Consider the following 14,493-nt stretch of genomic DNA (forward strand, 5'->3'; position numbering starts at 1 on the left):
AGGGAAAGGCTACAAAATTCCCTAAAGACGAGCAAACTCCCCCCTCACCGCAGTTTCTCACCAGGAAAATTAAAGACCAGGTAATTTAATTACACAAGTGAGACCACTTTGCTTCGCTCTGGCCTTCCGACATACTCTTTCCAGTGCACGTGCTGTCCGAGAGGAAGACTTTGAATACCAGAAAGAACGCCTCTCCTCCAACACCCACAGGGAAAATAAGGCCAGAAAGAAGATAAAAGTCCGGCAAGCAAGAAATCCCAGAATAATCCAATTTGGAAAGAATTTAATTAACAAAATAAAATGGGGAAAAGGGCCCAGGAGGGGCTGTGGGGAGAGAGGACTCCTCCCCACAGCGGACACCCCCCCGCCTGGCAAGCCCGGAGAGGGCTCTTGGGCCTGCCCAAGCAGAACCCACCTCGACACCCAGAACCACTCTGCACGATGCCGTCTCGTCCTCACGTGCGCGCCTCGTTATATGCAGGTTTTAGAAACCAAGCAACTGCAGTTGTCAAAAAGTGGCTTCTAGTTCTCCTACGCCAGCTTGGCACATTAATGCATGCAAAGCAAGATTTCAAGGGCTTCACCAAACAGTTAATTTTGGCAAAAAGAGAAAACAAACAAAAAGCTAAGATTCCTAAGCAGGATTTAAAAGCCACTGAAGTGAAAACGATGTATTTCTCAACAGTATGGAATGAGACTACAGCTATGATCTTTTTTTTTTTTTTTCTTTTTAAGTCTCTGCCATCCTCTCCCAACTCAGGTCAAAGTTCATAGCAGCATAACAAAGTCCTCCGTCAAGCCAGTGTTCTCTGCTTCGGGGGTCAGCGTTCACAGGTCAAGTTCAGTCCGTCCGAAGAATCATAGGAGGGTGCTCGCTGTCCTCCTCCAGCCGCAGAGCACTGGCCTCCTCTTCCAGACACGCGCCGCCCACTGCTCCCAGCTCATCTGTGTAGGCTGCAGAGACAGTGGCCGTGCTCAGGGGCTGGGAGGCTGGGAGGTGGGGGAGGCTGGGTGGCAGGTAGGCAGGGAGGCAGGGAGATGGGGAGGCGGGGAGGCAGGGCCTGGCAGCTCCAGGGGCCAGACCCGGACAGCTGCAGGCTACAGTGCACAAGACTGAACCGTGATCCCTGACTACAAGCTTTCTGCAGCCTTGGGCAGCTCAAGATGAAGTCCTTTATTTTCCAAAATTCGTAAATGTCAAAAGGATGGCTGCACAGTAAATAGGGGCTTCCCAACAGGCCACAAGTTTCCCTCAGTGAACAGAGAAGACGGGGACAGTTCTCAAACTGGTGATGCCCAACGCTTGACACAAGATATCTGGCACCTCACCTGATGGGAAGGGCCACCTCATCTCAGAGTCACGGTGAGCGAGCACAGTCTCCCGTGTGAGCAAACCTACAGGATCGCTCACCTGCGGTCAAGCTGACTAGCGGGGAGGGGGAGACGGCTGCAAGGCCCACCTGTCCATCTGCTCACTGGGGGCCCAGCTCCCGAAGCGGGAGGGGCCCCGAATGTCGGCCTACAGCACCGTCCTCCCAGGGCCCGAGCGCTGAGGGGCGTCCCACGTGGGCTTACTGAATGATGACACAGGACCAAGGACACCTGCTTGGCAACGTCAGAATTTAGGGTAATATTTTAGCTGAGTGGCAGCAACCTAAGGATACTTCTGTGTACCCGAAGCAGCCCAAGCTGTCGTGACTATTTCTCCTTCGAAAGTGGACACAGAGGATTCAGCCTGAAATCCCCAGCTGACAAGAGCTCGCCTCTGAGCCCACCTGTCCCCTGCCAGCAGGGGAAGTGGCGGGCGGGCAACACAGCTCAGGGGAAGCGCGCCAAGCACAGACTGCAGCAGGAGGGACCGGCACCAGGCACCTTCCAGCTCGAGTCACGGCCCTTACCAAGTCTGGTCGGAGACGAAGGCACGTGAGCACCTGTGGCGGCCGCTGTGCTGTAGGTCTGGGTCACTAAGGGGCAGTCGTGAGAGGCTGAGTCTAAGATCTCATTGGTTGTCTCCATGCTGCCATCCAACCTGGAGGAAGCAGAGAGCGAGAACACTGAGGCCGCTCGGGGGTCCTGACCTCATCGCCTCGGGGCCTGCGGGGCCAGACGTGCCGCAGCAGAGGCCAGAGGCTGCTTGGGATGGACACGCGAGTGTGCTGCTCGCCCGGCGCTCAGTCAGCTCCTTCCCTGAGCGTCTCTTCACGTGGAGCTGGCACCAAAATTTGTCCATGGGAAGTCGGATGAAAAAGTTATAGCTAGTGAGATAATCTTGCAGTTTTAAGACTGAAGATCGTAAACAGAACTTACTACTAAAAAACACTCCCACTTTCTCCATTACAGTTACAGTATTGTAGTGTCATTTTTTTTAGAATTTCTGGATAGTTTTAAAAAAGCACAAGCAAACTGCACTACTTCCCAATGAACAGATACGAACGCCTTCCTTTCAGAGAGGACACCTGTAGGTCGCAGGGAGACAGCCGGCGCTCCGGGACGCACGCCACACCGGGGAGCGCGGGGAAGCAAGGCCTCCCAGCCCAGGCCAGCTCCATGGGAACGCGTCCCTTCGCGCCCCTGGCTTCCGCGGGAACGGCCGGCGTGAGGCCCACTTACTTGTGCTGTTTCATCAGGGTGCACTCGCCGCCCTCCTGCGGGTCTAGGTTGTACATGTACAAGTACCCATCGGACGCCCCCACCAGTAGCCGGGGGATCTTCTGAATTCTAGCGAGAAGAAAAGGAGCCACGTTCCAGGACCGCAGACTGCGGCCAACGCTGTTCCTACGCCTGCAGCCCTACCTTCCGCGCAGCCGGGGAGGAAGCCCCTCACCCCTGCCCCACCGGAGCCACAGGTCAGTGCCGTGCGCTCCACAGATCATCTACTTGGGACAAAGATCACACCCGCCGCGCTGCCTGAGGCCGCAGCATCGAAGCCGAGGGGGCACTTCGTGCACCTAAACACCGAAGCCCGCGGGAGAACAGGTGCAGACAAGGTCAGTCTCATGGCTTCTCTACTTGCTAACGGTGAGTGTTCTCATAAGCTTTTTCACCTGAGTTATCAGCTGCACAGGGACGAAGTAAAATGACATTTATAAGATTCACGGAACCAGAGACGTGCCAACCCAGGAAGGACCGTACTTCCCTGTATGGCTCTGCTTCGGGCCATCCAATGAGGCTCACGAGATGCCACGTGCGAGCCGTGTGCCCCAGGGCGACACAGACACGGCCCCACAGGGGTGAACCCTGTACCCTCCTGCGGTTTCCGCTCTACCACTCATGTCTAGTAACAGGGAAGCGGCACCTGCGTGCTGCCTCCACTGCCACTTCGAACCAAGTTCCTGGCCCAGGAGAAACCCAGCCCAGCCCCAGTGCCGCCAGCTTGGCGGGGGGGTGGTCTGCGACCAGGCTCTCGACTGGACGGACAGCAGTACACGGGAGAGCGGCAACCCCGGCCCTACTCACGTGGCCAGCGAGCAGATGTTCTTGTGGCCGCAGAAAGGCAGGCGGACTGTGGCAAAGGCTCTGCCCTGGTTGAACATTTCTGTCACCTGGGAAGGCAGATAGCTGGTGGAGGCCATGAGAACCTTCCCAAAGTAGCCGGTCCAGGTGGTAGGCTCCTCCTGAGGCCTGGGAAGGGGGAACCATCATCAGACACAGAGTGACTCATGGGAGCCAGGCCTGAAACCTGAGGAGGACTTCCCCACCCCTCAGGAAAAAGGGGCAGAGAAGGACAACGTCTCGAGGGCCTGGGAGCACTACGGGAGTGTCTTCCGGAAGGGTCACAGGAGGCCTGTCACAGACCAGTAGATGATCAGCCCCCCACCCCCTGCAGCAAATGCGAGGATATATGAGGCCAAATTCACGATCCACCCCCCACCCCACATGCTTTTAACACGAAGTCTCCAAAAACCTGATAAGCAAAATCTCAATTATTTTCCCAGAGCCCATTTTTGTGGTTGTCCATCTTGCACATATTTTAAGTCATCTGAAATGATCTTTGAGACAGCACACAGATAATGCTCACCCTAGAGGGTCTTGTGAAAACGGAAACCGCCTGTGGGCAGCTGGAGCCAGCACTCACTCCGCGGGGGCGCCCTCCCTTAAGTGTGTCTGTGGGTTAAGGTGGTGCTAAGAGGCGGACGGGTGCACGGCCCCCAGGACGCCCATTGTCACCCTCCCGGCTTCATCTCTCAGGGAAGGCCATTTCTCTGCCGAGCCTGGACCTGGTGACACTTACTGGAGAGCCAGCTCCAGGGCCTTTACTGGCAAAAATGACTGAAGGCAGGGCAGTGTCTGTGCCGGGGCTCCCATCCAGGCAGGGGAGAAGGGCCTGGTGTTTTGTGCAATAAACGTGTCTTTGCAACTCACTTTTCTTTCACAGTCTCGAGTTTGAAGATGTGCACAGTCTCAGTGTTGCTAGACGCAGAGAGGAACATGCTGTCCATGCTGAAGGCCAGGGAGCAGATGCTCACACACCTGGGGGCGAGCGGAAGGGGGGGTGTTACTTGAAGGACGCTTGAGTCTACCAGTATCTTTCTTACTCCTCTCCAGATCTCCTTCCTTTTCTTTTCCCCCTAAAAGATTTTATTTATTTGAGAGAGAGAGTGAGAGAGAGCACGAAAAGGGGAGAGGGGTAGAGGGAGAGGGAGAAGCAGGCTCAATCCCAGAACCCTGGGATCACGACCAGAGCTGAAGGCAGACGCTCAATGGACTAAGCCACCCAGGCGCCCCTGCAGACATCTTTTCAAAAATTTTTCTGAAGAAAAGAAAATGTTTTAAAGGGAATACCAAGTTAAGAGCAATTCTTTGGTTATTTTCTTAGCCCATTTTCTTTGACATTCCAAACAACAAAGGGCATCGGGGCTTCACGAAACCATTTTCAGCTGTATTAGGCTGGATTTACAGCACTAAGGTTAGCAAAAGAAAAGCCAATAATTTAAATTACAGCAACTCTTAACGTGCAAGAAAACAAACTGACAACCTTGATAATATTTAAGAAAAAAACAAAACTTTCAACATGCTAAGACGCTACAGTTGATTCTAAGAATCACTGTAAAAATGCCAAAACCTCCAATAAGTGCACTTCCTTGAGGCCGGACAAGGACAGGGCATGTTTTGCCCTGAGGCCTTGGACAAAGTCCGGGGGATGAGTCAGGGACTGCTCAGCGAGGCGTGAGTGCGGACAGGAAAGGTGCTATGAGCGAAGGTGTGCCAGAGCTGCGCTAGAGCAACAGGGGCTTATGAGAGGGTCCGGAGGGCCTCCCCAAGGCAGAGACACTCGATACAGACGTCAAGAGCTCAGGAGTCGGCCCCACCACAGGTGTGACACCAGCATAGGAGACCCCGTATGGACAGATCAGTCCTCCACAGAACCACAGTTCCATGTGGCTGGAGCTGGGAGCAACTGGGAAGAGAGCTGAAAAAGCAGGGTGTGGGAGGCCGGGCTTAGAGAGCAGGGCCGACGGGTGTGGAGTTAGCCCTACCGGCGGGAGGTGCCCTGAAGGCTCCACATGGGTTGTGCTGACTGTGCGGACACCCTTGATGAGCAACCGGGGCCACGGTCTGACAAAAGAGACCAAATGGGCCAACAGCAGAGACCAAGGGGCACGGTAGTCACGCGGTGGGGATCCAAACCGGGTGGGCAGGGGTCCTGGGGAGACAGAGGTTGGTGGGACTGACCTGGGCACTGACACCCCACCTACCTAGCTGGAAGCAAGGAAGGGGCCAGTGTCGAGCCCCTCTGAGCCACTCTGGCTCAGGTACTGGATCGGACAGTGCCAGTGTCTCCCAAGGTAAGGCCTATGAGTGATGATGGGCAGAGAGACGGGGGCACACTCTGGCTGGTGCCTTAAGGGCCAGCACCAGGAAACAGCCCAGGAAAGCAGCCTGGGCCCCACAGACAGGGGAGGGGTCACCAGCACATGGACAACATGGCATGGGAACTGGGCGGCTGCACAGGACAGGATGAGAGCGGCTCCTGGGTAGAGGTGAGATATGGAAAAAGGAAACGGGGCAGGAGCAGCCAAAGAGACCAATCTAGAATGGTGTGGTATAAGGAAAACAAGGGAAAAAAGGAAAGAAACCCAGGAGGCCGTGATGGAGAAGGGCTGGGGCACAGGAGATAGGACCCTAAAACATGTGTGTGCCGTCTGTGGGAAGGACCCACAGATGAAAGACAGCAGTGAAACAGTGTGAGGTCCTGGGGGGGGGGGCGGTTCTAGAACACTTGCTGGCCCAGTTTCCGCCCTGAGGTGAGTGTTCTCAGCTGCCCCTTTGGAATGGGGACCAGAGCCCCTGAGCCAGTCCTGTGGCAGAGGCTCCAGGCCTCAGCAGGACAGACGATCCTTCCTCCCAAGCAGGCATCAAGGAAGGGAGGTGTGTAGACAGGGAAATAAGTGGTGACGGGGTGGAAGGGGAGCAGGGGGCAGGTTTTCGGGGGTAGAGAAGCAGGACAGGTGCAGGCTGGCCAGGTCAGAAGTCACTGGCCTGCCACCTCGGAGTAGCCGGAGGAAGCCATGCGGCCCGCAAGCCACTCCTTCCTCATTCCCGGGCTGTCTGGCCATCGCCCTCCTTTCAGCGGGACCACAGACAAAGGAAAACCACTTTGCTTTATAAAAACGTCCCTTTACCCCTTGGGGGAGCTCCAAAGCCTCCACGGACCATCCGGCTAGGCTGAAAGCACTTCTGCATTCAAATGCGGTGCCCAGCTCGGCTTGAAGTCTCCACGTGACCCAGAGAAACGGAACTGAGGTCCCAACTCAGGGCCAGATCAACGGCGAGGACTTACGTATCTTACCTCTTCACTCCTCTCCGGAACTCAAAGAGCTTTTGTCCTTCTGGAATGGAGAACACCCGAATCACGGTCCCCTGTGACAGGTGGGAAAGGAAAGAGAAAAGGATTTTAGCCAAGGAGAGCCAGCCCATGTCTCCTTCCCACGAGACTCTGAAGGACAGACGAGGGGGCCTCGCGCCGGCAGCGTCTGTCCCCCAGCAGTGTTCCTTCCTTTGGATGTGGCCGCCGCGACTCACTGCTTCTCCCCAACACCAACAGCCTGGCCGTCACACGTGCGCCAGCTCTAGTCCTAAGGCCCGTGACATCTCGCCTCTCACGCACCGAGCCCTGAAGCACGTGCTGCAAGTCGGGGGCACCACCTAACCCAGCCTAGGTCTGAGAGGTCCGCGGCCCCCGACATCCTTCCTTGTACTTCAGGCTGAGTTACTGACCGGGGTGGGGGGTCTGGGACCGGACAGAGGAGGCTACAAGCCAGCAGTGAGCTGCCGCACTTCCCCGCGTGGAGACGAGGCACCTGCGAGATGCCAGCACCCCCAGGGCCCTCCTCCCTCAAAGTGACAGGACTTGGGACATCTAGGACAGGAAGTCAAGAGAACCAAGAAAGTGAACACAAATGGGACTTTCGACGCTGAAATGTTAAAAGAATACTAGCAAGCTACAGTAATAAAAGAGCACAAGAGACTCCTAGAACAAAATGGAAAACCTGAAAACAGGGAGTATCTCAAATTCGCGGGGCTGGAAGAACTATTCAGTGTGTCACCTGACACCATACACCTTGGAAGGTTCAAACTTGTTCAGTATTGAAACTGTTAATAACATCTGACCTGTTTATTATACATAGTAAAAATAAATTAACTACAAACAACCGAATTATAGAACACCAGAAACCGTTTCCCTTTCTTTAAAATGTTATCTAAAAGGGGCAGTTGGGTGGCTTACTCCGTTAAGTGTTCAACTCTTGATTTCAGCTCAGAACACGGTCTCGGGGTCATGGGATGGAGCCCAGAGTCAGGCTCCGTGCTCAGCAAGAGGGCCACTCCTGCCCCGTGCCCCTCCCTAACCTGTGTGTGGCGCACACACATTCTCTCTTTCACTTTCTAAAATAAATCTTTACAATAAAATGTTTTTTTTAAAGACAATGATTCTCTCTGGATAAAAGAATACCAAATGAGTTTATAATTCTTGAGAATTAGAGGTACAAAATAGCGCAATCACACACGAAAATAACCACAGCAAAGGTTTGATCCTTTGTGGTCTCAAGTTTCTTCTTTTAAAATATTTTATTTATTTATTTGACAGAGAGAGAGAGAGAGAGAGATCGCAAGTAGACAGAGGCAGGCAGAGAGAGGGGGAAGCAGGATCCCTGCTGAGCAGAGAGCCTGATGAGGAGCCCGATCCCAGGACTCTGAGATCATGACCTGAGTAGAAGGCAGAGGCTTTAACCCACTGAGCCACCCAGGTGCCCCGGTCTCAACTCTCTGATTTAGAGTTGTTGTTGTTGTTGTTGTTGTTTTAACTGGCATATCTAGTGCACAAGACTAATTAACAAAGGGCTGCTGGCCCCAGCTGCCCCGCGGCCCCCACCCTGCCTGCACTCCTGAAAGCAGGATTAGGCACACATCTAGGCACAGCCCCGGCACCCAGCACCCAGAAGGATGGGGAGGGACACTGGGGGGTTAAAAGGAAATCAAAAGATTGTTCTTCCTAGCCCAGGAAAAAAAAAACTGTTCTATTCTTAATGGCCTTGGGATTCCACAAAGTGCTTTAGGGAGCTTCTGGGACCTAACGAAAACAAGGGAGATGAGACTATTAACCAAGGTGGCCGCTTCAGTAGCAATGGGCAAGGTAACAGTGTCAATGGCCAGCGGTGTTTAAAAGCAAAGCCAGGGTTGGAGTCCAAGTCTCTGTGGCCGCCCAACCTGGTGACTCTGAGCATATTATTTATTTATTTATTTATTTTTATTTTTTCAAGAAATAGCTTAGTTTTCTTTCTTTCTTTGTCTTTTTTTTTTTTTTTAAAGATTTTATTTATTTATTTGACAGAGAGAGAGAGAGATCACAAGCAGGCAGAGAGGCAGGCAGAGAGAGAGAGGAGGAAGCAGGCTCCCCGCAGAGCAGAGAGCCCGATGCGGGGCTCGATCCCAGGACCCTGGGACCATGACCTGAGCCGAAGGCAGAGGCTTTAACCCACTGAGCCACCCAGGCGCCCCTGAGCATATTATTTAAAGTCTCTGAGCCCCTGATACGAAATGAACAAGTGTTGACCTTGTTGAGGGGACGGAATGCGGTCATGAAGATAAAGGATTCCTGAGGACTGAGTGATCCACAGATGATCTTACAGAAACCGTGTGTGAGTGTCAAGCTCGGAGACCCACACAGGAAAGTTCAAGTGAGCTGACTTTTCTCGGCTCTTACTTGGTTGGCTGGGCCGAGCTGAGAGGCAATGGGAGAGAGGCTACTTTCATTTTTTTGTGAGAAAGCATCAGAGCTCAACTAGGCAGCTGGAAAGCCGGGACTAGTGCTCGGAACAAGCCAGAATGAAGGAGATCATCAAGAGCCAGGCCAGAGAACGGAACTATCGAGATGTGAGGACCAGCGAAGGAACAAGATGTAGCAGCCTCGTGAGCAAGAGAGCGAGGGCCCTTTGCTGTCATGGAAGCTGGAGGGAAGGCCAGAGTCACTCTGTCCTGTGTGGAGAGAACTTCAAAAAGACCACACCCCTTTAGAGAAAGTCTGCCCACTGGACTCTTCCTTTTTGGGGGGAGGCGGGCAGAGGAGGAGAGAATCTTAAGGAGGCTCCTCGCCCAGTGCAGAGCCCAACATGGAGCTCAATCTCACAACCCCGAGATCATGATCTGAGCCAAAATCAAGAGTCAGAGGCTTAACCGACTGAGCCACCGAGATGCCCACTCACAGCAACCTCTTAAGTGAATAAAGATGCACAAAAGAGATTCATATGTAAGAATCATCTATATTCTTAATTAGTTATGTTCCAAATGTTATTATACCATTGCAATCTAAATGTTAGGAAAAGTGGAAACCCCCCCAAAGGGCAACGTTCCAGTTAACCAGGACTGAATACGGTACAGCCACTGAAGTGTTTTCCGACCCAGAGAAATCTAGCATTATGCGGAGTGAAAGAGAACAGTGAATCAATAACAGAAGGAGCAAAGGAAGCACACAGCAGCGTGTTCAGCCCTGCCGGGCCCAGCACGCACTTGCGGCCCCGGGGAGCTCGCCCCCTGCGCCCGACTCTGCAGCTCCCGCCCTGACCACGGGCGCTCCGACGGTGGGGAGCGCGCCCCAAGCGGGTTGTCATGTGTGCTGCTCTGGGAGGCGGTCGGCACAGAAACCTGTTTGCTACCCGGACCATGTGCGTGCGGAGCGAGACAGGGCGCCGAACCCCCAGGCCAGTTTCCTACCGGGCCGCAGCAGACGCACCTTCTCCGAGGCAGTGGCGAGCTTGGTTCCGGTGGAGTCAAACGCCAGAGCCGCCAAAGGGCTGTCGTGAGCCGGGATCATGTTTGCCGCCCTCTGAGAGGCAAAACCACAGTGACACGGCCGCCACACAGCAAGACAGGTCCTCAGGCTGAAGGGCCAGCCTAGTGTGGCTAAAACCCCAACCGGTTCAACATGAAAACCACAGGCTCCGGAATCACGGGGTGGGGTGGGTGGAGCTGAGGAGACGCCGCTCTTTGGGGCTCTTTCCAATCCCCCAAATAGCCACACGGCCGGGGGCTCCGTGCCCTGGGAGCACGGGCAGGAATCCACAGGCAGAGGCTGCCCAGCCCTGCGCCACCACCAGGAAGGCAGCCGTGAAACCCGCCTTGCCCACCCAAGGAAAAGCGGACGCTAGCGACGCCCCGGTGCTTGGGGCAGAGAGCAGGGCCGCTGGTGAGAGGGACCTGGTACAGAAGGGGCCTCACCAAGTTCATGGTGTCGAAGACTTGCACCTCTCCGATGGTGGCACTGCCTGGGTACGCCAAGTAGCCATTGTCATTGTGTATGGACAGCGCGCACAGGCCTGCGGGACACGCGGAACCAAACACGGTCAGGCCCGGGGGCTCCTGCTGAGCTGCTACCCGCAGGTCAGCCCCTATCAGAGGTGTGTGTCTCCAGGCCCGGCCACAGCAGCCCCCAACCACCTCCCCCAGGGGCAGACTGAAGGCCACGGGTGGGACCTCGTGAGCAGCCTCCAAACTGGAAGCTGATGAAAACAATGATTTCTGTGGTCGCCAGACTAGCGGCAGAAGGCCGGCAGCTTGCTCGGTTTCAGATCAATACTTTCAAGAGCTGTCTACCCGGGTGGGACCTACAAGGAGAAAACAGCTCATCTTTGAGAGTTACAATCAGAAAAGCAGACAATCTCACCCTGCGGAGCTTACCTGCAGGGTTGGGGGGCGTCTCCCTGATCGTGTGCAGGACCTTCATGTCCCGAATGCTGTGTATATAGAGAGACTCCTCCAGACACACTATCAGCCTCTAGGAAGAGATAAGAATGGAACAGCAAACATCAAGGGCCAATTCGATCCTTGCTCCCTCCCTTACTGAACCGGCTCCTGGTCGGAGACACGCCCGGTTCCCTCCAGAACAGCGCGCAGACCCGGCCCTGACCAGGCGGCCTTCCTGGAGCGTCAGGCCCGCAGCCAGCTGCGCCTGCCCCCATGACCACTTCCGCCAACGGCACCAGGACCTCAACCCGTGCGACTCACTGCATGGCTGCAGAAACTGGCCAAATGCAGCCGAGGAAGGTACCGTCTGGGTTTTCAGTTTGTCTGTCCGGATCATCCCTACCTTTGTGAAAATCAGAGCAAGTGCCTAGGACGGGTCTGGGAAAGGTCAGTTGCTTTCGGTAACCCATGCTGAACGGAATCGGCCAAGACCGAAGTAAAAGCCTGGGGGTTTCCAAAGTCTCAGAACTCACTACCCGCAGGTGTCGAAGTCCACACCCACACCGCACAGAGCAGGGACGTGCTTGTGGTCCGTGGACCCAGCGGACGGTTAAGTCAGCTGGTGCGTGAGCGTACATGTGCATGTTCTACGTTTAAGGAATATTCGACATGTTGTGCCTTGTCATTTCCCATCGTAACCACGTCCTCTGGTTCGCAGAGCAAAGCCGGCAGGCCTCTGCCACAACCATCTACCCGGTGGGTACGCTGTGGACGCCCTCCCTCCGGGGTGATGTGCGAGCCATGCCGGGCGACTGCATTAGCTTTCTGCGCGTGGGGTACGTGACTGTCACAGAAAAGCTGGGGGATCTCAGGGGCCGTGTTGCATTTGGTGGGGAAGCGAAAGCCACAGGATATTGTCGTGAACTGAACTCAACTGCCAGCCACTGAGTCCACGCTCTGTGCCAGACGTTTTGTGAGTTTGGCGAAGATAACAAAAGGAGTAAGTCCTGCATCTTAAAAGTAAAGGAAAACAAGAAGAAGATGGGAAGAAGATGCCAGCAGACTTTTTTAAAGTAACATGTACAAAAGTGGAAGAAAGTGAATAAGCCATGGCACAGCCCTATGGACGAGTGTACGGTGTGCGGAGAAAACGCTACGGCTCGCGTCTTGACGGATGAGGGGACTCAACCTGGGGGACAGCAAGGGACGGCATGCTCTGAGCAAACCGCTGAGGAAACAGAGCTCAATCGGGGAGCTGGCGTGAGGCGAGCCGGTGCAGGGCCAAGGGCTGGGGGCCCGGGACCGCCAGCTGTCCTAGACCACTGCAGGAAGCCGCAATGGCGGCAACAGGCACGAGGCACACTGAGCAGCGACCGCGGCCGGCACACTCGGCAGTCTGGGCCGCGCGCCACTCACCTGCCTGTTCAGCTTCACGGCCAGTATGGTGTTTGAGTAGCTGTAGTTGCAGATCTCGGTTCCTTTCTTAAAGTGGCAAACTTTGAGCTTCCGAGGAGCTTTGAGGCTGACGATGGCCACCAGGCTGCTTGAGAACAGCCTCTCGACAATGCACACGTCTTCAGTATCAGCTGCAAGCAGGGAAAGAGCACGCATGTGTATTCACGTCAACAGCTGCAGTCCGTACGCGCACGCCTAGCAGAGCACCACAGGCTTACGTGGTGGCTGTCTGGTGACAGGACCGGGCTGCGTGGATGGTTCCAGAACACAGCTGAGGGTGGAGGTCACAGCCTGCGGGCAGACAGACTGGGGCCACACTCACGGCCTATGAGCTGCAGACAGATTGCTCCCTGGGTCTCCCTGCTCCCCTCCTTGTTCCTCATATCATTCTGCTCACTGGGTGGCTCCTTATACACACCCTGGAACGTGAGCTCCGTGAGGACAGAGGCCTCATTTCCCTGCTCGCACCTGCGGTCCTGGCCCTTCCCCACGGGCACTGGACAAGTCACGGGCCCCAGGTAATCTCTACATGACTCGCTCTCTCCACGTCTTGTCCTCCTTGTGCGTAAAATGGGGATCACAGCTCCTCTATGTTACTGCTGAGAGGGTTGCAAATAATGGCCCATAGCCAGTACTCTACACCTATTACCTCCCTGCTCCCCACATCAAGTGGGGACACCCTCCATTCACAAGATGGCGAGTTAAAAGTGAGTGTACACGACATCTTGCATAGAAAGTCACAGGTACAACAGAGCTTCCGAAGATAGTATCTTACACCCAGCCACCCCCACTAAATGCCCACAGGTCCCCCAATCTTTATTCCTGCCCTTGTTTCAGTGGTAAATACCTGGTAAGTTCAGACCTAGAAGCAAAGAGAAGACTGGACTGTAGAAAAACCACAGAGGCAACAATCCACGTTGCTTCCGCATGTGGCCTGTCTCTCTCTGTGCCCGGTGTTTCAAGCACACACCCGTTCGTCAACCCAGCCATGACCTGAGGCCGTACCCTCTCTCTGGACCAGCGCTGGGCAAACAGAGCAGAGATGACCAGACAGGTCCAGCCCAGGGGGACCTGGAAGGTCGGACCATCAGAAGCTGCAGCAGCGTCTCCACTGTAAATCAGATGCCCGAATATGAAAACGCACACAAAAGACAAAATACAAAGTTCCTCGAAAGGATTCCTTTCCATTAGCTCTGTTGCTGGATTTAAATGTTGTAACAAAGACAGGCTTAAGTTAGTTTAGAAACCCAACTACTAGAGACAATGAAAGAACAAGCTCTAAGGGACCTTTTATTAAGATAAAACGATTTCTAGGAGCACCTAGGTGGCTCAGTTGGTAAAGCGCCTGACTCCTGATTTTGGCTCAGGTCATGATCTCAGGGTTGTGGGATCAAGCCCCGTGCTGGGCTCTGCACTCAGTGAGGAATCTGCTTGAGGTTCTCTCTCTCTCTCTCCCTCTGCTCCCCCCTCTGCCTGCTCTCTCTCTAAAACAAATCTTTAAAAAAAGAGAGAAATGATTTCTAGGAAAATGTGTGGTATCACCCATTTCGGTGTGGCTGTGACGGCCTGATGCGCTCCACACGACGAGGTACTCATATACAGGGTGGTAGCCAGAATCATGTGTATGAAGTGTGACATGACACATGGCTGTGCGGGAGAACTACAGGATTTTGCTGCTCCTTAGCATGGAACAGGCCGTGAAATCAAGTGTCTGATTCCCAGTCACGTTTACACAAAGCACAACTTCTTCCCACCGCAGCAGGCTGGGCTCGATGCAGACACAGTAGGTGTCAGTCAGCAGCATCTCAGAAAGTGGCCAGTCCCTTCTAGGCCCCGACTCTCCACGGAAGGGCAGAGTCA

At 54.5% G+C, this 14,493-nt stretch overlaps 1 protein-coding gene across 1 annotated transcript in view; it reads right to left on the reverse strand.

Moving 5' to 3' along the window:
- Positions 1–266: 266 nt before the first annotated feature.
- The window catches only part of WIPI2 (WD repeat domain, phosphoinositide interacting 2), a 36,275-nt gene continuing 22,048 nt past the window's right edge, over positions 267–14,493 (reverse strand). The window contains exons 3-12 of the mRNA XM_032872764.1: positions 12,595–12,764; positions 11,173–11,269; positions 10,714–10,811; positions 10,229–10,321; positions 6,791–6,861; positions 4,363–4,470; positions 3,457–3,621; positions 2,611–2,718; positions 1,899–2,029; positions 267–954 (exon numbers count right to left, since the gene is read on the reverse strand). Of these exons, the coding sequence (XP_032728655.1) occupies positions 842–954; positions 1,899–2,029; positions 2,611–2,718; positions 3,457–3,621; positions 4,363–4,470; positions 6,791–6,861; positions 10,229–10,321; positions 10,714–10,811; positions 11,173–11,269; positions 12,595–12,764 (1,154 nt within the window). The 3' untranslated portion in view covers positions 267–841. The remainder of the gene's footprint in view (positions 955–1,898; positions 2,030–2,610; positions 2,719–3,456; positions 3,622–4,362; positions 4,471–6,790; positions 6,862–10,228; positions 10,322–10,713; positions 10,812–11,172; positions 11,270–12,594; positions 12,765–14,493) is intronic.

This window comes from Lontra canadensis, unplaced genomic scaffold (genome assembly GCF_010015895.1).
Source record: "Lontra canadensis isolate GAN:19392208 unplaced genomic scaffold, GSC_riverotter_1.0 scaffold45, whole genome shotgun sequence".
Classification (NCBI taxonomy): domain Eukaryota; kingdom Metazoa; phylum Chordata; class Mammalia; order Carnivora; family Mustelidae; genus Lontra; species Lontra canadensis.